General features: G+C 42.8%; 1 protein-coding gene across 1 annotated transcript; it reads right to left on the bottom strand.

The window, feature by feature from the left end:
• Nucleotides 1–1,071: 1,071 nt before the first annotated feature.
• On the bottom strand, nt 1,072–24,909 carry LOC143933365 (phospholipase A2 inhibitor and Ly6/PLAUR domain-containing protein-like). Its single transcript, XM_077456233.1, has 6 exons — nt 24,728–24,909; nt 16,307–16,414; nt 10,368–10,514; nt 5,880–6,020; nt 1,304–1,429; nt 1,072–1,235 (listed from the first exon to the last, which is right to left on the bottom strand). The coding sequence occupies exons 1-6, from the start codon at nt 24,780–24,782 to the stop codon at nt 1,072–1,074; spliced, it is 741 nt and encodes a 246-aa protein (XP_077312359.1). The 5' UTR covers nt 24,783–24,909.
• Nucleotides 24,910–27,668: the final 2,759 nt, after the last annotated feature.

Below are 27,668 nucleotides of genomic sequence, written 5' to 3' on the forward strand. Positions count from 1 at the left end.
TTTTTAAAACGCCCGTTTTTTCGGGAGCAGTGATTTTAATAATGCGCAAAGTGAAACAATAAAAGTGTAATACTCCTTTAAATTTCATACCTGGGGGGTGTCTATAGTATGCCTGTGAAGGGGCGCATGTTTCCCGTGCTTAGAACTGTCCCTGCACAAAGTGTAATTTCTGCAGGAAAAAATGGCATTTAAAATCACTCGCGGCTATAATGAATTGTCGGCTCCCCATAATACAGAGAGCACACATTGAAAGTCATTGATAAAAAAAAAAAAAGCGTGGGGTTCCCCCAAATTCAATTGCCAGGCCCTTTAGGTCTGGTATGGATATTAAGGGGAAACCCGCATCAAATTTAAAAAAAGAATGACGTGGGGTTCCCCCCAAATATCCATACCAGAAGGGTCTGGTATGGATTTTAAGGGGAACTCCATGCCAAATTAAAAAAAAAAAATGGCGTGGAGTTCCCCCTAAAAACCCATACCAGACCCTTTATCCGAGCACGCAACCTGGCAGGCCTCCTGAACCGTACCAGGCCACATGCCCTCAACTTTGGGTCTGGTATGGATGTTTGGGGGGACCCCCACGTCGTTTTTTTTTTTAATTTGATGCAGGGTTCCCCTTAATATCCATACCAGACCTGAAGGGCCTGGTAATAGAATTTGGGGGAAACCCACACTTTTTTTTATTTTTTTTATGAATGTCTTTCAATGACTGTTCTCTGTATTACGGGAGCCGACAATTCATTATAGCTGCTAGTGATTTTAAATTACTTTTTTTCCTGCAGAAATGACACTTTGTGCAGGGACAGTTCTAAGCACGGAAAACATGCGCCCCTTCACAGGCATATTATAGACACCACCCAGGTACGAAATTTAAAGGAATATTACACTTTTATTGTTTCACTTTAAGCATTAATAAAATCACTGCTCCTGAAAAAAAACGGCCGTTTTTAAAACTTTTGTTTGCATTGATCCATGTCCCCTGGGGCAGGACCCAGGCCCCCAAACACTTTTTTAGGACAATAACTTGCATATTAGCCTTTAAAATTAGCACTTTTGATTTTGAATAGGTTTTTACCTTTTACCCTTTTTGTAAAATAAAATGGCCTTAGAAAGGTTCAAAGCTTCAACACTCTTAAAAAGTGATGGAATGTTGGTTGTTAGAATGGTATGAGAATTAGCAGTGGCTTTGGGAAGCCTGCACTTCACTTCATACCTGGAGCAACCCCTACTCCTTTCTTTAAAGCATGATAAAAAATAAATAAAAAAACAACATTTTTGTTTGGAACTTTCTTTTTTTTCTTACCACTTGTAGTTGAGGTTCCCGGTTTACAAGAAAAAGAAAAGTAAAGATAGCCGTTTTCCAAACGGTGGTTGAAGCCCAAACTACAGATACTTTGAGTAGCGCAGCCCACCAAACTTTCCCCAGCATCTGGAGTAAAAAATAGAATTCAAACAAATTAAAACAGGAATTTTTGTCATTAGGCTAAACATATATGTTGGCTTTCAAATATCTATTTTAACCACCTCATCACCGGAAGGTTTTACCACCATCATGACCAGGCCATTTTTTGCTTTTTTGCACTGCGCTACTTTAACTGGTAATTGGGTTGTCATGCAACACTGTACACAAACAAAATATATATCTTTTTTTTTTTTCACACAAATAGAGCTTTCTTTTAAAATGTGAAAAATAAAATATATCCAATAAAATGTTTAACCACTTGCCGACAAGCCATTGCAGTTTTAATGCGGCAGAATGGCGCAGCTGGGCCAAAAAGACGTTATGTTACGTCGCTTCGCCCTGTGCCCACTAGGGGCGCGCGCCCGCTGCTCGCCCCTCGGAGCCGATGCGAGTGCTCGGTGGGCGCGATGACCGCTGGTCTCCTGCGATCGCTCGTGACAAACCAAGAACCGGGATCTGTGTGTGTAAGCACGCAGATCCCGATTCTATGCCCTTGTACACAACGGTCGGACATTCCTGACTGAAAATCTCCGATCGGACCGTGTTGTCGGATAATCCGACCGTGTGTGGGCTACATCGGAAAGTCCGACCAACAAAGTTTGAGAGCTGGATATAAAATTTTCCGACAACATGATCCGATCGGACTTTGTCCGATCGTTTGTAGAGAATTCCGATCGGAGAAAGTGCCACGCATGGTCAGATCAAATTACGAGACCAAAGCTATTGGCTACTAGCCGCAACGAACGAACGTCATCAAGTTACAAAGGATCGGATTTTCCGACAACTTTGCCCGACCGTGTGTATGCAACACCAATTTCGGACAAAATCAGTCGGAAAAAATCCAACGGATTTTGTTGTTGGAATGCCCGACCGTGTGTACAAGGGCTAAGAGGGGAGAATAGACTGATCGTGTGTTCATACAGAGTATGAACTGCGATCTGTCATCTCCCCTAGACAGTCCGTTCCCCCTTAAGTTAGAACACACACTAGGGAACACAGTTAACCCCTTGATCGCCCCCTAGTGTTAACCCCTTCCCTGCCAGTGACATTTTTTCAGTAATCAATGCATTTTTATAGCACTGATCGCTGTATAAATGACAATGGTCCCAAAAATGTGTCAAAAGTGTCCGATGTGTCCGCCATAATATCGGGGTCATGATAAAAATCGCAGATTGCCGCCATTACTAGGAAAAAAATTATAATAATAAAAATGCCATAAATCTATCGACTATTTTGTAGACGCTATAACTTTTGTGCAAAACTAATCAATATACACTTATTGTGATTTTTTTTTACCAAAAATATGTAGAAGAATACATAATGGCCTAAACTAAATTTGTTTTTTTATATATTTTTTTGGGGATATTTATTATAGCAAAAAGTAAAAAATATAGCTATTTTTTTGTTTATAGCGCAAAAAATAAAAACTGCAGAGGTGATCAAATACCACCAAAAGAAATCTCTATTTGTGGGAAAAAAAGGGACGCCAATTTTGTTTGGGTACAACGTCGCATGACTGCGCATTTATTAGTTAAAATGACGCACTGCCAAATCGCTAAAAATGCTCTGGTCATTAGGGAGTAAAATCTTCAGAGGCTGAAGTGTTTAAAGTGCATGTACAGTACTGCAGACATCCCCACCGCTTGGATTCTGCCTTGAAAAAGTATTCATACCCCTTGAAGCACTGTTCAATCTGTCATCTGTCAGAATGGAAAGAGTATGGCACAACAACCCTACCAAGACATGGCCGTCCACCTAAACTGACCGGCCGGGCAAGGAGAGCAATTTTTAGAGAAGCAGCCAAGAGGTCCATGGTAACTCTGGAGGAGCTGCAGAGATCCACAGCTGAACTTTTTGGTATAAAGACAAATCACTATGTGTAGCGGAAAACTAACACTGCACATCACCCTGAACACACCATCCCCACTGTGAAACATGGTGGTGGCAGCATCATGTTGTGGGATGCTTTTCTTCAGCAAGGTCAGGGAAGCAGGTCAGAGTTGATGGGAAGATGGATGAAGACAAATACAGGGCAAATACAGAAAACCTGTAATGCCGCGTACACATGCGTACACACGCGTACACACGACTGTTTTTGCTATCAGAATAAACTCTGACGGTCTTTCCGACTGAGTTCCGAGGCAGTTCCGCTGAAACGGACTTGCCTACACACGATCACACCAAAGTCCATTCGTTTAGAACACGGTGACATACAACACGTTTAACCGGACTAGAAAAAGGAAGTTCAATAGCCAGTAGCCAATAGCTGCCCTTGCGTCATTTTTGGTCTGTCGGAATAGCATACAGATGGACGGTTTTCCCAATAGGAATTGATTCCGTTGGAAAGATTTAAAACAAGTTTTATTTCTAGGTCCATCAGAATTTTTGAAAAAAAAAAGCCAGATGAAGCCCACACATGTTTGGAAAATATGATGAAATTATTCCGTCTGACCTTTTCTGCTGGAAAGTCCGGTCGTGTGTACACAGCATCACAGCCCGTTCACACCTGAACGTTTTGTAGCCCTACGCCTGAAGCTACAAAACGCTGGAGGGGAAAAAATCCATTATTCTCAATGGAAATGGTTCACATCTCCACTCCATCTCGTCTGAAGCTCAAACAAGTTCCGGACCCGCGAATTGGGCTGATTTGGGCGTTTTCATTCCCATAGAAACTAATGGAAACGCTCGATTCGAGCGTTTAGCGCGACAACGAGCGTTTCTACGGGCGTTTTGACGCTGTATCTGCTCAAGAAAAAATAAGCAGATGAAAAATATTTTTCCTATTGGCTGAAAAAAAAACACCGAAGTTAAAAAATGCTCGTTGTCGCGCGTTGTAGTGTGACAAAACGTTCGTTGCCGCACGTTATAGTGTGACAAAACGCTCGTTGTCGCGCGACAAAACGCCAGTAAAAACGTTCAAAACACGCTACGCTCAGGTGTGAATCACTTGAGACCGGGGTGGAGGTTCACCTTCTAACAGAACAATGACCCTAAGCATACAGCCAGAGCTACAATGGAATGGTTTAGATCAAAGCATATTCATGTGTTAGAATGGCTCAATCAAGGTCCAGACCTAAATCCAATTGAGAATCTGTGGCAATACTTAAAGAATTGCTGTTCACAGACGCTCTTCATCCAATCTGACAGAGCTTGAGATATTTTGCAAAGAAGAATGGGCAGAAATGTCCCTCTCTAGATGGGCAAAGCTGGTAGAGACATCCCCAAAAAGACTTGCAGCCGTAATTGCTGTGAAAGGCGGTTCTACAAAGTATTAAATCCGGGGGGCGCCACAAATGCCCCCCGCACTTTTCAGATATGTATTTGTAAAAAAACTTTGAAAACCATTTATAATTTTAGTTCCACTTCACAATTATGCGCCATTTTGTGTTGGTCTATCACATAAAAACCCAATAAAATGCATTTACGCTTTTGATTGCAACATGACAAAATGTGGAAAATTTCAAGGGGTATGAATACTTTATCAAGGCACTGGCATAATCTATTATTATTGTCATTAGGACATTAGGTTGCTATTGGAGATATCATCACAATGTATATGAAGATGTGGAAATTTGAAATTTGAATTTTTTTTTAAACTTTTTTGGGTGGGCGGAAAACAAACCCCAATTTTTTTGAGGTAGCGCCATTGACCCCACCTTGTTATATAATATTCTACACCTATAGTCCCCTAGGGGACTGTTAGTTTGAGGGGAGGCAGCAACCGCTATAGTTACCCTTAGCACAGCTTTGTGCAGTATATAAGGAAAACAAACCCCCCCCCCCACCCCAGGTCCGCACTCAACCCTCTAGGGTCCTGGTGCCATGGCTTCCCCATCTTCTCCCCCAGGCCAACCCGGTCTTCTTTAGATACGCCTCTTGTCTGATTGCCCAGGAGGAGAAGGTGGAAACCAATAGTGAACACTGATTTGCTAGTGTTACAAGTGGGCTGCGCCCCAAGCCCAACCTTTTTCAAGCCAATTAGAGCCTCAGGCTCTAATCATGTGCTTGAAAAAAAGAAAAACCCTTTAAACCAATGCCCCACATGCAAACTAGGGGGGGGGGGCTTTCGCACCCCTGTGTCCCTTATGGACTGGCTGCCCCCTTCTCTGTTCACGGGATGGGGTCCGAGCTTAAAACATCCAGGGAAGAACAGCAAACAAGCTGGACCTTTGAGAGCTATGCACAGCCCCCACTTCCTTGTAGCTCTCTCCTCCTCACTCCCAGGGCTGAGTGCTGTCAATACTCCTGCCAGCGGCGGCACCTGGGGTAGATGCCCCCCCTGCCCCGTCCCCTCTAGTTTTGGCCCTGGTGCAGGGTAGCAAAGGCTCTAGCCAAGTTCCATAATAATGGCTTATATGAGTGATTTCTCCTATCATATCATCTGCAACGAGTAAAAGAAAAGACTTATTGTATATACCTGGTGATGATACGTCGTATCTAATGCACATTTGCTCATTGCCGCTGCATTTTATATTGGTCTTCGGAGAACAGTTGTTTTTTTTCGTATCCCTGCATGTTGGGCATGTTATTCCATTGGCTTGAGGACTGTTAGTCGGCACTGCCAGAAAAAAAAAAAAAAAGTGAAGTAGAAGCTAGTAGGTGAAACCACAATTTGCAGTGGGGGGGGGGGGGGGGGGAGCACAGGCAACCAATATACCTGGAAGTCTGTCAAATGTGAAGATTCTGCCGAAATCTTTGCTCTCCAAGAGAGCCAATATTCTGAGAATGGGAAGCCATATGGGTTAGTACTTATTTTTCAAATTCTTTAACTTTTAGCCATTCACCGGCATTGTCTGCAACTTTTCTGTGCCAGTATCCCGCATAGGGTAAGATTTTCAAAATGAAATCCAGGGACATTTTTTATTCATTTGGTAAATGGTAAACGATTTTATAAGCATATATTCCTCAAATTATATATATGCAAATTATATTATATATATATATATATGAAAAAATAGCGGCGCTTTACCGCCGACGCTGCCCCCCATGTGAAAGCAGCCTTACAGCAGATGTAATTTGTGGACCGAGCTCCTTTATGTTTCATGAATACAGTTTTTTTGGACAGTTTTGATATACACAGCTCTAATTGGACAATAATTGTATGGTTTTTGCACAATTGACTATCACATATATTTGAAATTGTATTTTTTAATATTATCTCTATCTCTATCTCTATCTCTATCTCTATCTCTAGTGCCACATGAGTGCCCATGAGTGCTGTCTGTCAGTGCCCACCAGTGGAGGAGAACATTTTTATTGTTAGCTGCTAGCATAAAAACTCACCAGCTTGTGGCCATTCACTCTGTACTACTTCTTGACTACAATTCCCATAGTTCCTTGCAGCTCCTCCTCTACAGTCTACACAGCTCTGCATGTGCTATCTCTCGGGGCAACGCCCCCCGTCCAACGGGAAGCACTCCCCCGTCCATCGGGAAATGCCCCCGTCCACCGGGAAATGCCCCCGTCCACCGGGAAATGCCCCCGTCCACCGGGAAATGCCCCCGTCCATCGGGAAACTGCTGCTGCCTGGCTGCCCAAATACCGACCGGCAAAACCGGTTGACAAAATGGGGGACAAACAGGGTCCGGAGATTGTAGTCGGAAAACAGGGACTGTCCCTGGAAAACAGGGATGTCTGATCACCCTAGCATAGGGTAATATTTATAAAGCTGTGGATATTCAACAAACATTCACCGTGGGTTAATCTTCTGGGTGCATGTTTTTAAATGTCAGGGATTGATTCACATTCAGTGAATGTTTAGTGAAAGTCACATTCACTGCTTTACAACAATTACCCTTAAGTGGACCTTTCAGTAACTTTACAAGACTTTACAACCCCCTAGCCCTGACACTAACAGCAGCCTAAAGCCGCGTACACACGGGCGGACTGTATGGCCTACTTAGTCCGTCATACAATCCGAAGGACAGTCCGTCATACTTTCGAATGAACGGACTTGACCACACACGGATGCACAAACAGTCCGTTGAAAGCTTGCGCGATGACGTGTACAGCACGTACGACGGGACTAGAAATAGGAAGTCCAATACACAGCAAAGCACCCTTCCGCCGTGTAAATCCTTTCTGAGCATGCGCCATTCTTAGTCCGTCGAACTAGCCTACTGACGAGCGGATTGTCCGCTGAAACCAAAGTATGACGGACAGAATTTCGAAAAATCCGAAATACTTAGTACGCCAGACTGCACGCTGAAAAAGTCCGCTGAAGCCCACACACGAGCGGACTGTCCGCTGAAATGTGTTTCGACGGACTAAGTAGGCCATACAGTCCGCCCGTGTGTACGCGGCATAACTTTAACCTTGAGGCAACTCCAGTTTCTCTTCAGTGGTGGTCTCCCTTCCTTCTTGATGCTTCAGTTTTAGTTTTATTGGAATTTGTATACTTTACTTTTTTCTAATGTTTTTTGGCCAGTGACATGAAACAAACACAGGCTCCTCTTTCTCCCCATTTTTTTCCAGTGCCAGGCAGTCCTCCAAGGAGCGGTGCTGTCCTCTGCATGAATACATTGTGAATATTGGGAACCATAGTTGTACTCTTCATTCACAGTGTGACCTGACGCAAAGCTGTTTTTTTATTTTATTAATTGGTTAGGGGAACCTTTGGTTAAAAAAAAATGTCTGGACATGGGATTTAAGTTCTTAAAGAAGAATTTCAGGTATGGATATTTCCCCATAGTTCCATTGATCCAGGTTGGACCAATGTCCCTATGCAGATGCCATTCATTCTAGAAGTTGGAAATCACTGTAGAGACATCGCCACCTCTGCCTCTCCACCTCATCCAATCAGAAAATGCTTTGCATTCGTGGAGCTGATGCAAAGTAAACTCTGAATGGTGCCCATGCCAAGTGGGTGAACTCCTGTGTTCACAGTGCAGCAGGACATCAGCTCGGCATCTGGCCATAAGCGCTTTTGGAGATCACTGTAGAAGTGGTGTCTACTACAGTGTCTACTACACTACACTGTCTGCTACAGTGATTTGGAGCTTCTAGGGCAGTGATTCTCAACCAGGGTTCCGTGGAACCCTAGGGATCCTCCAGAGGTTTCTAGGGGTTCCTTCAGCAATGGGCCATTTCTGCCTCTCAGATAAGTTCCCACAGACAGCATTGATCTTTTTAGCTATCTGTAAGAAGGTAATTCTTCCCAATGACCACAAGTGTAAGGACCATTCTTCCCACTGACCATCACACTAATGTATCATGAGTTGTAGATTTCTAATTTTTAGCAGGTGTTCCTCGAGACCGGAGAACTATTTCAAGGGTTCCTCTGTGTTGAAAAGGTTGAGAAAGGCTGCTCTAGGGGAACCAACAGGTATATTATATACAAAGTTCCATTAATCCAAGCTGGACCAATGGAACTATAGAAACATGGCCACACTTGGAATTCTTTTTTAAAGCGGTAGTCCGCCGGGAGTGCGCGTTTTTTCTTTTTTTTTAAAAAGCCAGCAGCTACAAATACTGCAGCTGCTGACTTTTAAAATAGTGACACTTACCTGTCCAGCGCGCCCGCGATGTCGGCACCCGAAGCCGATCTCTCGATCGTCTCTCGGGTGCTGCCGCCGCCATCTTGGGTATGGGAATCAGGAAGTGGAGCCTTTCGGCTTCATTTCCCGGTTCTCTACTGCGCATGCGCGAGTCGCGCTGCGCAATGAGGATGGACCCGCTGCCTCTGGGATCTGTGTGTTTCCCAGCAGGCAGCAGGGGACTTTCGGAAAGGGGTGTAATCTACGCCCCTTTCTGCAGAGATCAATCCAGGAAGTGGGTGCAGATACCTGTACCAATGAGCGGAAGGTCCACTTTAGGGTGGACCTCCGCTTTAAGCATACTTACCTAATCCAGTGTTGGAAGTGGCTACCAAAACCAGCAGATCAACATTGGAATGATAAAGCACCAAGATGCCAGCCCGGAAGCTTACTGGTCTGCAATTAGAAAAACCCTTCCATGTGTGCTATTATGGGTAAGGACATTAAGCTGTAAACTCCCATGGGGGGGCTATGTTAACATTCTCTGTAAGGATGTATAGTATAAAATAGGTATTGAATGAGCACTGGACCCAAAGAAATGTAATCGGGTGCAGTTTCTAGTCTTAATAGGCAGCTCTCTAGCAAACGGGGTATGGGTCCCAGGAAAAAAAATTTGGTGTACAAATTAGTCATAGAGTTTTTGCTAAATTAAAGTGCTTGTTAAGCTTTCTACAATCCCTTTAGTTACATTAACTGATGTATCCAGTGTATGTGTTTTTGTAAAAATAAGCCGTTCTATACCCTCATTTTATAGCGCCGATCAACGCTTATGTGACCGGCCACCTCTCTCCTCTCCCAGTCTGACAGTTACAGTGGGAGGGGCCGACAAACCCATGCTGATGTCAGCTGGGAGGAGGAGAAGAGTGGTGTCCGGTCATGTGAGTGCTGAGCGACGCTATGGAAAAAGGTATACAGCGGTTTATTTTTCCAAAACCACATACACTGGGACACATTTTTTAATGTAAACACAGGGGATTGTAGAAATAAGACTCAGATATTATATCAGCAGTCGGAGCTGACAGGCAGGGAGGAAGGGAGGGGGATACAGGAGGACAGGAAAGCTGCCAATGACGGAGGTCGTATGTAAACTGACCACAATGTCAGGGCTCAGCACTGTCAGCAGCCATGATTAACCGTGGTCAGTTTACAAGGGGGAGGGCAGAACCAGGCAGGATCAGCCAAGCATTTTAGTTGATACAGGGGGCCAAATTACACAGCACAAGCACTGTGCTGTTGTTCATGTCATGTTCTATTTTTATTTTTTTTTTTACAAACACTTTAATTATTGCATGTTGCCCCTGTTAACTTAGTACTGGACATCTGGGCATCAATGACCTCTGGACTCGAAAAGGTTGAATACAGGAACTTACATTTTGGTAGAGATGGAGTGCAGTTATCAGTGTAGCAACAAGAAATCCCAAACTTCTTAATACCACTAATATGGCTGATGCTGCTCACTTTATTACAGAGCTCTGTATTTATACACGTCTTGATATAGTCCCGAGAGGTTTTTCCATCTGTCCAGTGGGAATAAAACATATGTAATTTAGATTTATAATAAAAAACAAAAAACAAATACCCATCATTAATTGATTATAATCAAAGCAAAAAAGTGTATGTATGGCAAAAAACTAAAACATTTTTACCTCTACGAATAAACCAGTCGGAGGGTGAACCGCATTCGGGGGTGTGACTTGGAAGGAGATAGGCTGAAGCTGACCTTTTACACTAGAACTGGGCTATTGGTAGGTGGTTGTCCACTGATTACATAGGCAAAACATTTATTTTGTTAATGGGGGGGAAAGGACAGAGTTTAGAACCTCTGGCGGGTTTTTATTTCTGTTGGTATCCTCATTGGGGAAATTTACCTTGTCTTTTTATCCTGGTGACCATTGTTTCTGGTAGAGAAAGTGAACATATACCCAAAATCTTAAAGTTGTGAGACAAGGAAGAGGTAAGGGGAAATCTTCCAATGGGGACACCTTTTCTTTTCCAATAAATTTTAGACAAGGTACAAAAATGCAAATACTTTCAGTACAGATAAATGTCAAATAGGGGTACGAAAAGCAATATAAAAAAAACTACTTGTCCTAGTCATTCCACAAGTGAACAGTATAGAAATAGTAATCCTCGACCAAATGGACCCTAATCCATATGTGTCCCAAAACGGCATAAATCCTTATTAATTGACCATCACCACACCTCATGAAAAGAAAGATAAATGCCCATCTTGATCAACAATTCCTGAGGTTCCAAGGTCTGTGCTTTCATCTACATGTAACTCATGACAAAAGATACATATACATAGCGTAATTCCATAAATCAGAGGACCCACTGACGAAGTCATGATGAAACGCGTCAGAGCGTAACCACGCAGCCATCCAGTCTGTTGATCGGCATTGAACTCAACCCGGGTACGTGAGGAATTCATCTGGCGATGAGAGTTCTAACTGCTCACGATATGGATTGTTTAAATGTTCTGAATGCCTTTTAAATTATTCCTTCTTGTAAGTGCATCTTGTAAGGGGGATGGGTATTTATTAAACTTTATTTACAGAATTATGCTATGTATATGTATCTTTTGTCATGAGTGACATGTAGATGAAAGCACGGACCTTGGAGCCTCAAGAACTGTTGATTAAAGACAGGCATTTATCTTTCTTTTATCTGGTGAGCCCATTACCATAGGGGGATATTACATGAGGTGTGGTGATGGTTGATTAATAAGGATTTATGCCATTTTGGGACACATATGGATGAACTGTTTTGATCGTTTTGTGATTACACAGATTTACTTGATTGATGGACTTTATGTTTATTCGAACTTAGTTTCAAATTACCTTTTATTTATATTTTAAAACATACATCATATTAACATTTATTCAATATTCAACATTCAAAAACTCATAAATAAATAAATAAAGGAAATCCTTCCCCTCTTCTCCCTTCTCCCCTCTCCCACCCCTCCCTCCCCATCTCCCTCCCCATCTCCCTCCCCTAGTTCCTCCTCTCCATTTACAAATATTCCTTCAATCTCCCTGAAGTCCGAAATTCCTCCCATTTTTTCCCTAACCTTAATATTTGATTGTTTCTATATCCTTCTTCTCTTATCTGTTTTTCCATATGATATTATTTCGTTCATTTCACAATCACATCACCCAATCCGTCACCGTTGGACTGTTTGTTTATCTCCATTTACGTGCTATCACTACCTTTGCTGCTGTAGTCATATGGTGTAATAGCTCTACCTCCCTTTGTTTTAATGATTTTGGTGTAAGAGAGAATAATACAATGTTTATATCTATATTTAATTCTATTCTTACCACTTTCTGATAAATTTCCATTATCCTTTTCCAAAATATTCTTACCTTACAACAGCTATACCATATATGTTCTAAAGTCCCTCTTTCTACCTTACATCTACAACATTTTTCGGTATTCCCTTTATTTATTGTATTCATTACCACTGGACTCCTATACCATCTTATCAAAATCTTATAATTCTTTTCTTGATATTTCGTTGCTATTGACAATTTATGTATTCTCCCAAATATTTCTTCCCATTCTTTCTCCATTAATGAATCCCTTATTTCTTCCTCCTATTTTTTTATTCCTATTATTTCCTTAATGTCTCCAGAGGGAAGTAGTACGTTATATATCTTAGATCATTTTTTAATCGATTTATCTTTCTCTATTGCTATTTGTTCGAATTTAGTTGTTTGTCTATTAATTACCGTCTCAATTGGTTCGATAAATGTCCTTAGCTGGAGATATTGTAGCCATTTATTTTTAAATTCCTGTCCCAAATCTTGGAGTATTGGCATTTTCCCATTCGCTAAAATCTGTATTACCCTTTCAAGCTCCAATATATTCCATTTTAAATATTTTATAGCTTTTAATGCTGGCATAATTTCAGGATTGGAGAATAATAGGGTCATAGGTCCCAGGGCTGGACTGGGACAGAAATTTGGCCCTGGACTTCATCCAAACCAGCCCCCTTACATCAGAGTGTCCCATCACCAGCCCCCTTACATCAGAGTGTCCCATGAGCAGCCCCCTTACATCGGAGTGTCCCATCACCAGCCCCCTTACATCAGAGTGTCCCATCACCAGCCCCCTTACATCAGAGTGTCCCATCACCAGCCCCCTTACATCAGAGTGTCCCATCACCAGCCCCCTTACATCAGAGTGTCCCATCACCAGCCCCCTTACATCAGAGTGTCCCATCACCAGCCCCCTTACATCAGAGTGTCCCATGAGCAGCCCCCTTACATCAGAGTGTCCCATCACCAGCCCCCTTACATCGGAGTGTCCCATCACCAGCCCCCTTACATCGGAGTGTCCCATCACCAGCCCCCTTACATCAGAGTGTCCCATCACCAGCCCCCTTACATCAGAGTGTCCCATGAGCAGCCCCCTTACATCAGAGTGTCCCATGAGCAGCCCCCTTACATCGAAGTGTCCCATCACCAGCCCCCTTATATCAGAGTGTCCCATCAGCAGCCCCCTTACATCAGAGTGTCCCATCACCAGCCCCCTTATATGAGAGTGTTCCATCACCAGCCCCCTTACATCAGAGTGTCCCATCACCAGCCCCCTTACATCAGAGTGGCCCACTGAATCATCGGCCCACCGGGAAACTCCCGGTAGTCCCGATGGCCAGTACATGCCTGATAGGTCCTATCATAGAAGACAGGTTTCCTTTTTTTAGTATGGCATCCCAAGTTTTTAATGTTGCTTTTACAAAAATTGGTAATTCCTTTTCTTTTGGTCTTAAATTAGGTTTTATCCATGGTAAATGTTTTTTATCCCCAAAATATCTTCCTCTAAGTTAACCCACTGTTTATTATCCGCATTATGCTGCCAGTCTATTATTCCAATCAATGATGCTGCTTGCAGGTATTTACTAGAAAAGTCAGGTAATGCTAATCCTCCATTTTTTTTCGATCTAATTAATATTTCTCTGCTTACTTCTAGGGGTTGTATAGGACCAGATAAAGCTTCCCACCGCTTTTCTCAGGTCCCTCATAAGTTTTTTTGATGGTATTATAGGTACCGTTTGAAAAATATACAACAGTATTGGCAGTATTTCCATCTTTACTATATTTTATTTTCCGATCCATGAAATTTATTCGAACTTTGAAGTGCTGCTAATGCTGGTTTTAATTAGCATATTTTATTTTATATTTTTCTGTATATAGTAGCTGCTATAATTTTATACATCTTTGAATTTTGCCATAAGCGCTGGGAGTGGGCTCGTCTGGCTATTTTTTGTATACTTACTTTTCCACATTTTTTTTCAGATTTTTCAAATAAAATAAATAAGAAAAAAAAATGTTTACATTTTAAAGCGTCCCCGCGAGCTCGCTCAGCAAAGAAAACGCACACGAAGTCGTGCCTGCATATGAAAACGGTGTTCAAAACACACATGTGAGGTATCGCCGCGATCATCAGAGCGAGAGCAATAATTCTAGCACTAGCCCTCCTCTGTAACTCTAACCTGGTAACTGTTTTTTTTTAAATGCCGCCTATGGATATTTTTATAATACCATAATTTGTCGTCATTCCACGAGTGTGCGCAATTTAAAATCATGACATGTTTGGTATCTATTTATTTAGCGTAACATCATCTTTCACATTACACAAAAAATTTGGGCTAACTCTACTGTTTAGTTTTTTTTTAATTCACGAAAGTTTTTTTTTTCCTTAAAAAAATTGTGTTGGAAAGAACGCTGTGCAGATTCAGTGTGACATAAAATATTGCAACAATCACCATTTTATTCTCTAGATTCTCGGCTAAATATCGGAAGAAGTCACTTTTGACGAAACGACGTAGGGTGAGCGGCGTGCTGACGTCACCGCATTTCCACGTTAATCCGGAAGGGCGGGCAGTGCAAACAAGAGAGAGCCGGCCGGCTCGTTTTTTATACGCTATACGCTTACACTCTGCTGGGAATTCGTGAGTTGTTACTTTACTTTTTATATTTTAATAAATCTTTACGGAATTATGCTATGGGAGCTTTTTTTCTTCTCTCTTTGCCGTACTAAATGATTGTGGTGGAACGAGATATACCATAAAGAGGGAGCAGATAGATTGGTGTTACCAACAGAGCCCAGTGTGGGGACCAGGAACGTAACATTTTACAAGCCCGTATGATCTCCTTAAAAAGAGATCTTGACAGCTGGTAAGCCTCCTCTAATTTGGTGGTGGATAATCTCTTTCTACTCTGGGTGCACCTGCTACGTGTGTAAAGGGTGGTTTTTGAGAGTCACCGAAAATGGACTAAGATTCAGCATCCTATCCATCTTTCCTTTTCTTTGGACTGCTTATATGCCTGGAAATTATTACTTTGGCACTATTTTGCATGTTTTTGGGATTTTTTGTAAATTAGAAAAATTATGTCACTTTATAATTTTGTTTTATAAGTTTTAGCGCAGCTATATTTTTTGATTGTTGTATATTGTGTGTGTCTCGCATTGGGTTGCAGCAAGAACTTACTACTGTCAGTATTAACACTAATATCAAGTTTTTGTTTTATTTACACTTGATTTTTTCATATATATTTGTCTAGCACTTTGTTTAGACCAGCGCTGTTTTTCGAAGGTTTTATATATATATATATATATATAATGTTTGGGGGTTCTGAGTAATTTTCAATTAAAAAATATGGATTTTAACTTGTAAGCAACAAATGTCAGAAATAGGCTTATGCCGATCGGAATTCCATCTAGAAAAAGACCGATGAGAGCTTTTCATCGGAAAATGCGACCGTGTGTATGCTCTATCGGAATTTAGCTGTCTAAATTTCCGCCAGCCAAAAATTGATAGCATGTTCTCAATTTTCCAGATGGAAAAACTTTCTATCGGAAATTCTGATCGTGTGTATGCAATTCCGACACGCCAAAAATCACGCATGCTCAGATTCAACTACGAGACGGAAGCTATTGGCTATTGAACTTCCCTTTTCTTGTTCCGTCGTACGTGTTGTATGTCACCGCGTTATAAATGATCGAAATTTGGTGTGGCCGTGTGTAGGCAAGACAGCTTGAGTAGAATTCCGTCGGGAAAACCATCAGAGCTTTTTCCGATGAGAATTCCGATCGTGTGTATGCGGTATTAGTCATGAAAGGGTTAAGATGAAAGAAAACCTTCTGCCTTTAGAACAACTTTAAAAGGTGAACATGGTCGGAAACCATTGAAACCAATTAGACCTTTACCACTTGCTTTCTGGAACGGAATCATTTGTTTTTGGGTTGGAGCCTTGCTTCATGAGGATAAAATACCACAAATATCAGTTTCGTTGCCCACCTTCAGTGGTTTCTTGAAAAACCAAGCCGCAGGAATGATAGCATCCTTCGCTGACACCTTTGCATGTCGAATCCTTTGCCACACAATTGAGGCACGAAAGGGAATGTCCTGAATGTCAATTAGAAAAAACAGGTCATTATTGTTTATCTGTTAGAACATAAAATGTGTGTTCAGCCAAAACTGTTTTAGGTTCAATCATTTTTTATTCAAAAATTTTCAAGCAAAACAGGGGAATAAGAACAACTTAGACGTGATGATCAATAATACAATACAGTGGTGTGAAAAAGTGTTTGCCCCCTTCCTCATTTCCTGTTCCTTTGCATGTTTGTCACACTTAAGTGTTTCGGAACATCAAACCAATTTAAACAATAGTCAAGGACAACACAAGTAAACACAAAATGCAATTTGTAAATGAAGGTGTTTATTATTAAAGGTGAAAAACCTGTTCACAATCAAGGCATCACTTAAATAGGAGCTGCTTGACACAGTAAGGTCCACCAGAAGATCCTTAAAAGCTACACATCATGCCGAGACCCAAAGAAATTCAGGAACAATTGAGAAAGAAAGTAATTGAGATCTATCAGTCTGGAAAGGGTTATAAAGCCATTTCCAAAGCTTTGGGAATCCAGCGAACCACAGTGAGAGCCATTATCCACAAATGGCGAAGACATGGAACAGTGGTGAACCTTCCCAGGAGTGGCCGGCCGCCCAAAATTACCCCAAGAGCGCAGCGACGACTCATCCAAGAGGTCACAAAAGACCCCACAACAACGTCCAAGGAACTGCAGGCCTCACTTGCCTCAGTTAAGGTCAGCGTTCATGCCTCCACCATCAGGAAAAGACTGGGCAAAAATGGCCTGCATGGCAGAGTTCCAAGGAGAAAACCACTGCTGAGCAAAAAAGAACATCAAAGCTCGTCTCAATTTCTCCACAACACATCTTGATGATCCCCAAGACTTTTGGGACAACATTCTGTGGACCGATGAGACAAAAGTGGAACTCTTTGGAAGGTGTGTGTCCAAGTATATCTGGCGTAGAAGGAACACTGCATTTCATAAAAAGAACATTATACCAACAGTAAAATATGGTGGTGGTAGTGTGATGGTCTGGGGCTGTTTTGCTGCTTCAGGACCTGGAAGACTTGCCGTGATAAAAGGAACTATGAATTCTGCTGTCTACCAAGAGATCCTGAAGGAGAATGTCCGACCATCTGTTCGTGTACTCAAGCTGAAACGAACTTGGGTTCTGCAGCAGGACAATGATCCTAAATACACCAGCAAGTCCACCACCGAATGGCTGAAGAAAAACAAAATGAAGACTTTGGAGTGGCCTAGCCAAAGTCCTGACCTGAATCCTATTGAGATGTTGTGGTATGACCTTAAAAAGGCCGTTCATGCTCGAAAACCCTCTAATGTGGGCCAAAATTCCTCCAGGACGCTGTAAAAGCCTCATTGAACGTTATCGCAAACGCTTGGTTGCAGTTGTTGCTGCTAAGGGTGGCCCAACCAGTTATTAGGTTTAGGGGGCAATCACTTTTTCACACAGGGCCATGATGGTTTGGATTTTTTTTCACCTTTAATAATAAACACCTTAATTTACAAATTGCATTTTGTGTTTACTTGTGTTGTCCTTGACTATTGTTTAAATTGCTTTGATGTTCCGAAACACTTAAGTGTGACAAACATGCAAAGGAACAGGAAATGAGGAAGGGGGCAAACACTTTTTCACACCACTGTATATTATGGTACAATAATAATACTTAGCCCTTGTACACAAGGAAAATGTCCGATCGGACAATGTTGTCGGATAATCCGACCGTGTGTGGGCTCCATCGGAATATCCAACGGACAAAGTTTGAGAGCTTGGCTCTAAAATTTTCCGACAACATGATCCGTAGAGAATTCAGACCGGACAAAGTGCCACGCATGCTCAGCTCAAATTACGAGACCAAAGCTATTGGCTACTAACCTGAACGTAGTCCCGCCGTAACGAACGAACGTCATCACGTTCTGAACGATCGGATTTTACGACAATTTTGTCCGACCGTGTGTATGCAACACCAGTTTCGGACAAAATCCGTCTGAAAAAATCTGACGGATTTTGTTGTCGGAATGTCCGACCGTGTGTACAAGGGCTTATACATGCCTAGTTTTATTATCCATAGGATCACAGAAGAGGCCATAAATCTTCCTCACCCGCAGGTACCGATCCTGCAAGCGATACTGATACATATATGGCCTGGTTATCGATTGTGATAGGTGTAGAGTAATACCATTAGCGCTATCATTGCAAAAAAATTCTAGTTAGCGGACGCCCCATAGGGAGCTCTCTGCATCCACATTTGGAGACCACAGGGCCAAACTGCTTGCTTTGTCATTACCAATCACAGTATTCGGAAACACTCATTAGTCTAAAGCCTCTTACACATGATCGGACTTCCATCTGACTTTTCTGTGGATTTTGGTCCAAAGGGCGTCGGTCGTGAACTTGTTCTGCATACACACGACAGAACATTTTCAGCTAACTTTCACCAAATCACGTGTTTTTTATGCTCTTTACCGCCACCCTTTGGCGACTTCTGCTATTGTTGTTTAATCTTTAGCATTGGTTCTGAGCATGCGTGTTTGTACTTTAGTCCTATGAGCTTGTGTACACACAATCGGATTATCCTCCAACATTTGTTGCCGGAAAGTTTGAGGGCAGGCACAGCGAACATTTGTCCGTTGAAAACAATTGTCCGATGGAGCATACACACGGTTGGATTGTCCGATAAAACAGGTCCGTCGGACCGCTGATGTTGTAAAAAAGTCCGATTGGGTGTATGGGCCTTTAGTGGAATGCTTTTTTGAGTTATCACACTCTTATGCCCCGTACACACAATCGGATTTTTCCAACAACAAATGCTGGATGTGAGCTTGTTGTCGGAAAGTCCGATCGTGTGTATGCTCCATCGAACGTTTGTTGTCGGAATTTCCGTCAACAAATGTTTGAGAGCAGGTTCTCAAATTCCGATGGTGTGTACACAATTTCAACGCGCAAAAGTCCAGGCATGCTCGGAATCAAGCAGAAGAGCCGCGCTGGCTATTGAACTTCATTTTTCTCGGCTCGTTGTACGTGTTGTACGTCACCGCGACATTTGTGTGACCGCGTGTATGCAAGACAAGTTTGCACCAACATCCTTTGGAAAAAAAATCCACCGTTTTGTTTTCGGAAAATCCTATCGTGTGTACGGGGCATAAAGGTTCATAGATTTTTGGGATAACTTGGAGGGGGGGGAGAATTAACAGGGTTATTGAATGCGGCTATGTATCTATATTCATTATGGATGAGCATTAGTTACTGGTGAGCATGTCGTTTTTATACCAGTCAAACCAGGGGCACCAGTGGGGATACTTCAGATTATGATTTCCCTGTGTGGAAGCGAACATTGCTTCATATGTAATGTGTAAATTGGTAGATCTAATAATCCCAGTTATGTTTGGGATTTCCAAACTTTTCCACCTTTTGACCAATTCTAGCCTGGTGCTCAGTAGGATATTGGAAACAATTTTTCTTATTGATGGGGGGAAGTGATCAATGCCCAATGATAGTATGGCTAGTCCTGGGATGGAGGGCGGGGGGGTTGATTCAGTGTGTTCCCCTACGATTGTAAAGACGATAGTCCAGAAGGATCTCAATCTTGGACATGACCACAGTATGTGAAAGAGGGAGCCCCTGCATCCGCATTGTCTTCAGCAAAGTGGAGACATTTGTTGATTAAATCCCACTATTCTCGTGTTAAATACCACCTCAATAGAATTTTTTGGGTAAGTTCCCATAAGTTGACACTTTTAGTGGCTTTATATGTGTTTGTAGCCACAACTGTTTTTAAGTTTTGGGTGAAGTGAAAAGGGTTTAGAACCCCTCTTAACCACTACAATACCGGGCACTTTCGCCCCCTTCCTTCCCAGCCCAATTTTCAGCTTTCAGCGCTCTCGCACTTTCAGTGACAATTGCGCGGTCATGCTACGCTGTACCCAAATTAAATTTTTATAATTTTGTTCGCGACTCCGTTTTTTATTTTTTTGCGATATAAGCGCAAAAAAAGCGGAAATTTGGAAGAAAAACAATATTTTCTTTTTTCTATTTTAAAAGAAATCCAATAAAATCAAATGTTGTCATAAATTTAAGCCCAAATGTATTCTGCTACATGTTTTTGGTAAAAAAATTTCCATTAAGTGTATAATTGGTTTGTGTGATCACGGACATATGTACGCAAATGATCATGTACATATGTGTGCAGATAATCATTGGAACGTGTGATTTTAGTGGGACATATGTGGTGGACATGTGTTTTTATTATTTGGGGACATGTCTTTTTATTATTTGGGGACATGTGTGTTTTGGGGACATGTGTGGTGACGTGTATATTGTGGTGACATGTGTGGTGATGTGTGTATTACACTAGACTGATGATCAGTTAGTAAAAAGCTGTAAAAAACAGCTCATACTCACTGATCACCAGCCGGCTGCAGCGATCTGCTCTCCTCTCCTTAGCGATGACTTCTGTGTGAGGAGAGGAGGAGCCGATTACCTAGCAACCGGCTGTTTGTTTACATCACATGACGGCCGTGATTGGATACGGCCGTCATGTGATCAGGAGGGCATATTACATAGCCCTGAACGTCCTATCAGAAGTAGACGGCTCCCACCCGGCCGTATATGTGCATTGGCCGGGTGGGAAGTGGTTACGTTTTTACTTCTATCTGGGGCTCCATTTGAGAGATCTCCCCTCACTTCCTGTCCTGTTGACATTTATCCAACCGGAATGTGGGCCAACACAAACAAACAAAAATGGGCTTTACTTTGGTAGAGATACATAGAAAGCACTTCTCCCATTTAATGCATTCCTTGCCAGGCGTACACCATGTGTCATGGCTTCCCTAATGACATTTAACATTTTAGATTTCCCCTTTTTTGGGGGTACAATATGAATAATTGAGGTTTTATGGGGATCGCTGCAGCTTAGAAAATTACTATTTCTTCTCCCTCCTATTTAGGAGTCTGCCTATTGGTGGGCTGACTTTTGAAGTGGAGACTCCTTATTCCCTCCATGTTGGAGGGTTGCATTGATATGGTGGCACCATGCCTATGAAACTCCATTATGGTGTAATTCTTGTTATTTGCTTGCTATATTACACTGTACTGTCTGCAGAGATACCACTGAGGAAGGAGCCCATGTCTCTGAAACGCGTAGGGGACTCATCCAGAGCCGGTGCAAATGAAATGTTTTTTTTTTAATTTCAACTGTTATGTACTGTATTTACTATGCTAACATTTTGTATCGACATATTGGAATTTGTATGTATCTTTTAATTATTTTATTACATTCATGATGTAATTACAAAAAAGCTAATTTTGTAACTTTTTATACTGTCCAACTTGCCTACAAAGTCCCATTAAATGGGAGAAGTGCTTTCTATGCATTTATAATTATAGGGATGTTGACAAGAGTACAAGGGATCCCCCTTTAATTTTCTGTACTTTGATAGAGAGCAAAGGGGCTAGAGCAGGGGTCTCCAAACTGTGGCCCGCGAGCCAGATGTGGCCCTTTGCTTGCCTTTATCCGGCCATTGGGGCCCTTTTCCTTCCACTGATACAAGGCATTATTCCTTCCATTGACACCAACGATGGGGCACTATTCCTTCTACTGACACCAATGATGAGGCACTATTCCTTCCATTTACACTAATGATGGAGCACTATTCCTTACATTGACACCAATGGTGGGACACTATTCCTCCCACTGACACCAATGATGGGGCACTATTCCTCCCACTGACACCAACAATGGGACACTATTCCTTACATTGACACCAATGATGAGGCACTTATCCTTCCATTTACACCAATGATGGAGCACTATTCCTTCCATTGACACCAACAATGGGGCACTATTCCCCCCATTGACCAATGACGGGGCACTATTCCTCCCAGTGACACCAACAATGGGGCACTATTCCTTACATTGACAGTAATGATGGGGCACTATTCCTCCCACTGACACCAATGATGAGGCGCTTTAGTATTCCATTTACACCAATGATGGAGCACTATTCCTTCCATTGACACCAACGATGGGACACTATTCCTCCCACTGACCAATGACGGGGCACTATTCCTCCCAATGACACCAACAATGGGGCACTATTCCTTACATTGACACCAATGATGGGGCACTATTCCTCCCATTGACACCAATGTTGTAATTTTTTTTACTCCCACTGACCACCAAGCCAATGGATTTTTCTATTCCTGCTGGTCACAGTCCAGCCCCCCCTAAGCTTTGAACAGCAGTAAACTGGCCCTTTGTTTCACAAATTTGGAGACCCCCTGGGCTAGAACCTCTGTCAGATTTTTATCTCTGTCTGTGTCCCAGTTGTAGATTTTACTCTACTTCTTGTCTAGTCAAACCGTTTATCAATATAACAGGAAATTAGGTTGAATTTTAGTAACGGAGCCCCGCATAGCAGTAGAAACCAGAGAGGGGTTTTAAAGTGGTGTTGCCCCCCAAAAAATAAAACTACTTAAAATTCTTTAAAAAAAATAAAAAAAAAATAATTGGCAAAAAAAAAAATTTTTACTCACCTCTAAATACCGGTTGCTAGGGGGTCCCTCGTAGTCTGCCTTCTTCATTGCCCGGGCTGGTGACATCACTTCCCCTCGCGCCGCACATTCACCTGGGACCTGTCACGTGTCCCAGGTGACTGTACGGCGTATCACGGCGCCCTGCGCCGCTCGCGCAGTGGGTGCCCGGCTGTGAAGCCACAGCCGGGTGCCCACAGTATGCATGACGGCGCCGCGAGCGGAGCGGGGAGCGAGGGGGGGCTTCATTCCCCCGCATCGCTGGACCCTGGGGCAGGTAAGTGTCCGATTATTAAAAGCCAGCAGCTGCAGTATTTGTAGCTGCTGACTTTTAATTTTTTTTTTTAGGGGGTACCCCACTTTAATCTTTCCTCATTCTATCCAAAAGTAGAAAACAATTGACTTGACTTGCACTTTAATAAAAATATACTATATTCCAAATATGAAGTGAAAGATATTATATTACATGATACATAATACATTCATAGATATTTGATATACAAGGGTGTAACAATTGTTGCACACTTTCTCTTTATTTCAGACTTGATAACCCCACAATTAGTCTACTAAAGCCCCATACACACTATCAGATTGTCTGCTGAGTTTTTCCTTCAGATTTACCAAAACCATATAATACGAGGACAAACCTTAGGAGTTTCAATGTGTATGCAATCAGGCAGGCCCTTCTACTACATGGTTTTGGTAAATCTGAAGGAAAAACTCAGCAGATAATCTGATAGTGTGTATGGGGCTTTAGGCCAACCCAGTGACCATACAGTCCCATACAGACGTCATCTATTTTCCAGATTGAGTTAGTACCCTAAACATACACTGCAGAAGCTGACGTCAGTGATTGTAACTGAACCTAATAAATATCCGTGTAAGTAACAAAGATGGCAGAAGGTATGGAAACCAAAAAGGAAAAAAAGAGGAGAGAGAGAGAAGGAGAAAGAAAGACAAAGGAGATCCAGGCAGGTATGGAATGAAGGACCATTTGCCAAAACCACCACCACCCCCCCCCCGCCTGAAAAAAATATGAGGGAGAAAGCAAGAGAACAAATGAGCGAGGGTGAAAACTCCCGGGGAGGTAGCACAGTTCTAGTTCTCCAGATAGCGAGGGGTAAAGAAAAACATATAGGCATTCCAAGGCATTAATATGGTATCATCAAAGTCTGGGGTAGGCCACTAGACTTTCTCAAACTTGTGAATCTTATCATTTTCAATGGCTCCCATCTTGAATAAGAGCAGCTCGCCAATATTTCAACAATACAAACAAGTGGCCACTGCCCTCACCTATAACTGGCCTTTGCAGCAAGGAGCAGATGGAAAAAACAAAACCAGAGAAATTCCGAGCTCTACTTACCATCCAGCCTGGGAGCAACCAAATTATCCTGTTCAATAGTATATGTTAAAAACAGGGGTTTCATTTGCACACATTTGCAATTACATGCTTAAGCTGCAGAGCCCCATCAAGGCACCCAAGTCCTAACTCTACATTTTGAGAGCCTCCACAATGGAAGCACATTCCTTATAATTCCTTATAATGGATAGGCAGAGGACAGGTGATCCTGGAGGGGGCCCACCCCTCCTTAAAAGTACAGGGCTCACTGGACACCCACCATTTAGCACAATGGCAGCAAAGGCATCCAGTGCGTCCCCATCCAGGGTGGTAGGCAAGTTGAGCCGGGAATTTCTTTGGTTTTGTTTTTCCATGCATTACCCTTCCATGTGCTCCTTGTTGCAAAGGCCAGTTATAGGTGGGGGGCCATTCTTTTGCATTATAGAGTTCAGACATACCCGGTGCTGCCAAAGCACAAAGAAGAAAGACGACTCTGAGCAAATCCTCCATCATCCTGTCCAACGTGTTCCCAACAGATGTCTGTTCTGCCACTGCTCCCTGGAACTGGAGCTTCTTTTATACGAGTGCAGATACTGATATGATGGGTGAGGGTACAGATGCAAATATTCATCAAGTTGACAAGCACAATAAGGAAGTTGTAACCATTTAATTATCTTCCCACCCTATAAAGAAATATTCACATCATTTATGTACATAAATTAATATAAGAGTCGGGAGTGTCCAAAAGCTCACAGACGGGAAATGCAACTTTTACTTTTTACTTTTGACTTGCGATAGACATTATGAGTTTGAAAGATGATGTTTGATTGCCCAAAAAATTAGAGGAAGACCAAAGAGTGATACTTTATGTAGAAGACACGAACACTTTTCTTTTAGGGTGCGTTCACACCTGCGAATGCACCCACATTCTGATTGGATGCGAGAACCTCCATTAAAAGCAATGAGAGGCTGCTTGCTGCCACAGCTAATTGCATGTAATCTCTTATGCAGCGGTGATTGACCCTGGACTTAGACTGCCTGCATCTAGGGCTGAGCACTGGCATGTGCCACATGTAAGAGATTACATGCGAATGGCCACGGTTAGCTGTGGGAGCCAGCAGCCTCCCATTGCTTTCAAATCAGACAAGAATTGTGAAGAAAGGGGATTTAAAGAGGAAGTAATGGCAAAAATTAAATAAAATAAAAAACACACCCTGTAAGGCAAAGGCATAACATACTAGCTCATTATGAATAGCTTACCTGAGAACAAAGCCCCCGAAGCGGTCCTCCGACTTCCTCTTCGCCATGTATCCCAGAGCGACTTCCGGGTCTCGCTGCTCCGGCGCTGTGATTCGCCGGAGCCGCGATGACATCACTCCTGTGCATGCGCGCGGGAGCCGACATATCGCTCTGCGGCCTGCCCAGTGCGCCTGCGTGCCGCTGTCTACGGCGCTGCGCCGTAGACAGCGGTGGCTGTCTTCGGGTAAATATCTCCTAAACCATATAGGTTTAGGAGATATTTCTTGGACCTACAGGTAAGCCTTAATCTAGGCTTACCTGTAGGTCAAAGTGGTTTGTAAGGGTTTACAATCACTTTAAGTGACTTTGAACATAGCATGGTTGTTGATGCCAGACAGGCTGGTCTGAGTATTTCAAAAACTGATCTACTGAGATTTTCACGCAAAACTATCTCTGGGGTTTACAAAGAATGGTCCAAAAGAGAAAATATCCAGTGATCGGTAGTTGTGTGGAGGAAAATGCCTTGTAGATGTCAGAGGAAATTGGGCAGACAGGTTTGACACCCTAACGTTGGGTGTCCTACATGTGTGGATGTTGCTATGTTATTTAAAGCTAGTAGTTTAGTTTTTTACATTTTACGACAGGGTGTCTCAAGATTGTGAAGAATTTTAAAGGGTGAAGAAGTAGAAGAAGCAGAAGACTGCGGAGCAGACCTGGCAAAAGAGCAGAAGACAGTGGAGAGGACCCGGCAAAAGAGAAGAAGACAGCAGAGAGAGTCTGAGTATGCCCTTGCGTCCAGTTGTGCAAGGATGTCAAAAGTGGGATGGCTTTTGTGACGTTTGCTCAGGGTTTGGAAAGCTTTAGTTAGTTTATGTACTTCAGATCTCCATTCTCGTTTGAGAGGGGAGAATGACTGGAGAGGAGAGAACACGTCGCCAGAAGTGGGAGAAGAGCCAGAGCTGCTTTAATAAAATACTTTAAAAACCTGTGTACTGTGTTTATTTTTGACACTTTTTTATTTAGGTGAATGGGTAGGGGTACGATGTACCCCATACTCATTCACCTAGGGTGGGGGGGGGCCTTGATCTGGGGGGTCCTCCTTTTAAAGGGGGTTTCCAGATCACGATAAGTCCCCGCCCCCACACCCTGACAACCACCGGACAAGGGTTGTCAGGAAGAGGCCCTTGTCCTCATCAACATGGGGACAAGGTGCTTTGGGGTGGGGGGCGCAGGGCCTCCCTTGCCCCAAATCACCAACCCCCCATACTGAGGGCATGCAGCCTGGTATGTCTCAGGAGGGGGGGGTCCCTCGTCCCCACCCACTTTCCTGACCGTGCAGGCTGGTGCTCGGATAAGGGTCTGGTATGGCTTGTGGGGGGGCCCATGCCGCAGTTTCAGCATGGATTTCCCCTTAAAATCCACACCAGACCCAAGGGCCCTGCATGCTCATGAAGGGGGAACCCATGCCGGTTTTTTCTTTAAAAATAAATTGGCACGGAGTTCCCCTTTATGCACAAGTCGCATGCCAAATTCGGATCAGTTCATACGGAATCCGACTTTGATCCGACTTCAGAAGAAAAGTAGTGCAGGAACTACTTTGAAGTCGGCATGACTTAAAGTCGTGTCAATATGAATGGTAGTCATTAAAAATCATGCAGAATGACTTGTCATGCGATTTTGCAGTCCAAAATCGTGGGACAAGTCGTATAAGTGGGAAAGGGGGCTTAAGGTTTGACCTCATATTATATTGTTTTGGTAAATCTGAAGACAAAAATCAGAAGAATATCTAATAGTGTGTATGGGGTCTAACTTCGGTTGAGGGGAGGAAGTAGCTGCACTATATAATTTTGCATAGAACTCATGAAAGGTTTCCATGATTCAAAGAGGATTCTGAGTCATAGTGCCTGAAGTGGAATGGATTTTAGGGAAGAAAAGAGGATGGGGTTTAGGGCTGAGTTTGGCCGCTAGTTTTGAGCCGATCTTATCTTTTTCTGAATAGAAACTGACCCCCCGTCCACCGGAGATGCTTCTCTGCTTTAGTGGTCAGGGCTAGATTTAAAGGGCTGCGTCCAGTTGTGCAAGGATGTCAAAAGTGGGATGCTCTTGTGACGTTTGCTCAGGGTTTGGAAAGCTTTAGTTAGTTTATGTACTTCAGATCTC

This window comes from Lithobates pipiens, unplaced genomic scaffold (assembly GCF_037356315.1).
Source record: "Lithobates pipiens isolate NorthernLeopardFrog02 unplaced genomic scaffold, aLitPip1_a1.2 Scaffold_27, whole genome shotgun sequence".
In the NCBI taxonomy this organism is placed as follows: Eukaryota; Metazoa; Chordata; class Amphibia; order Anura; family Ranidae; genus Lithobates; species Lithobates pipiens.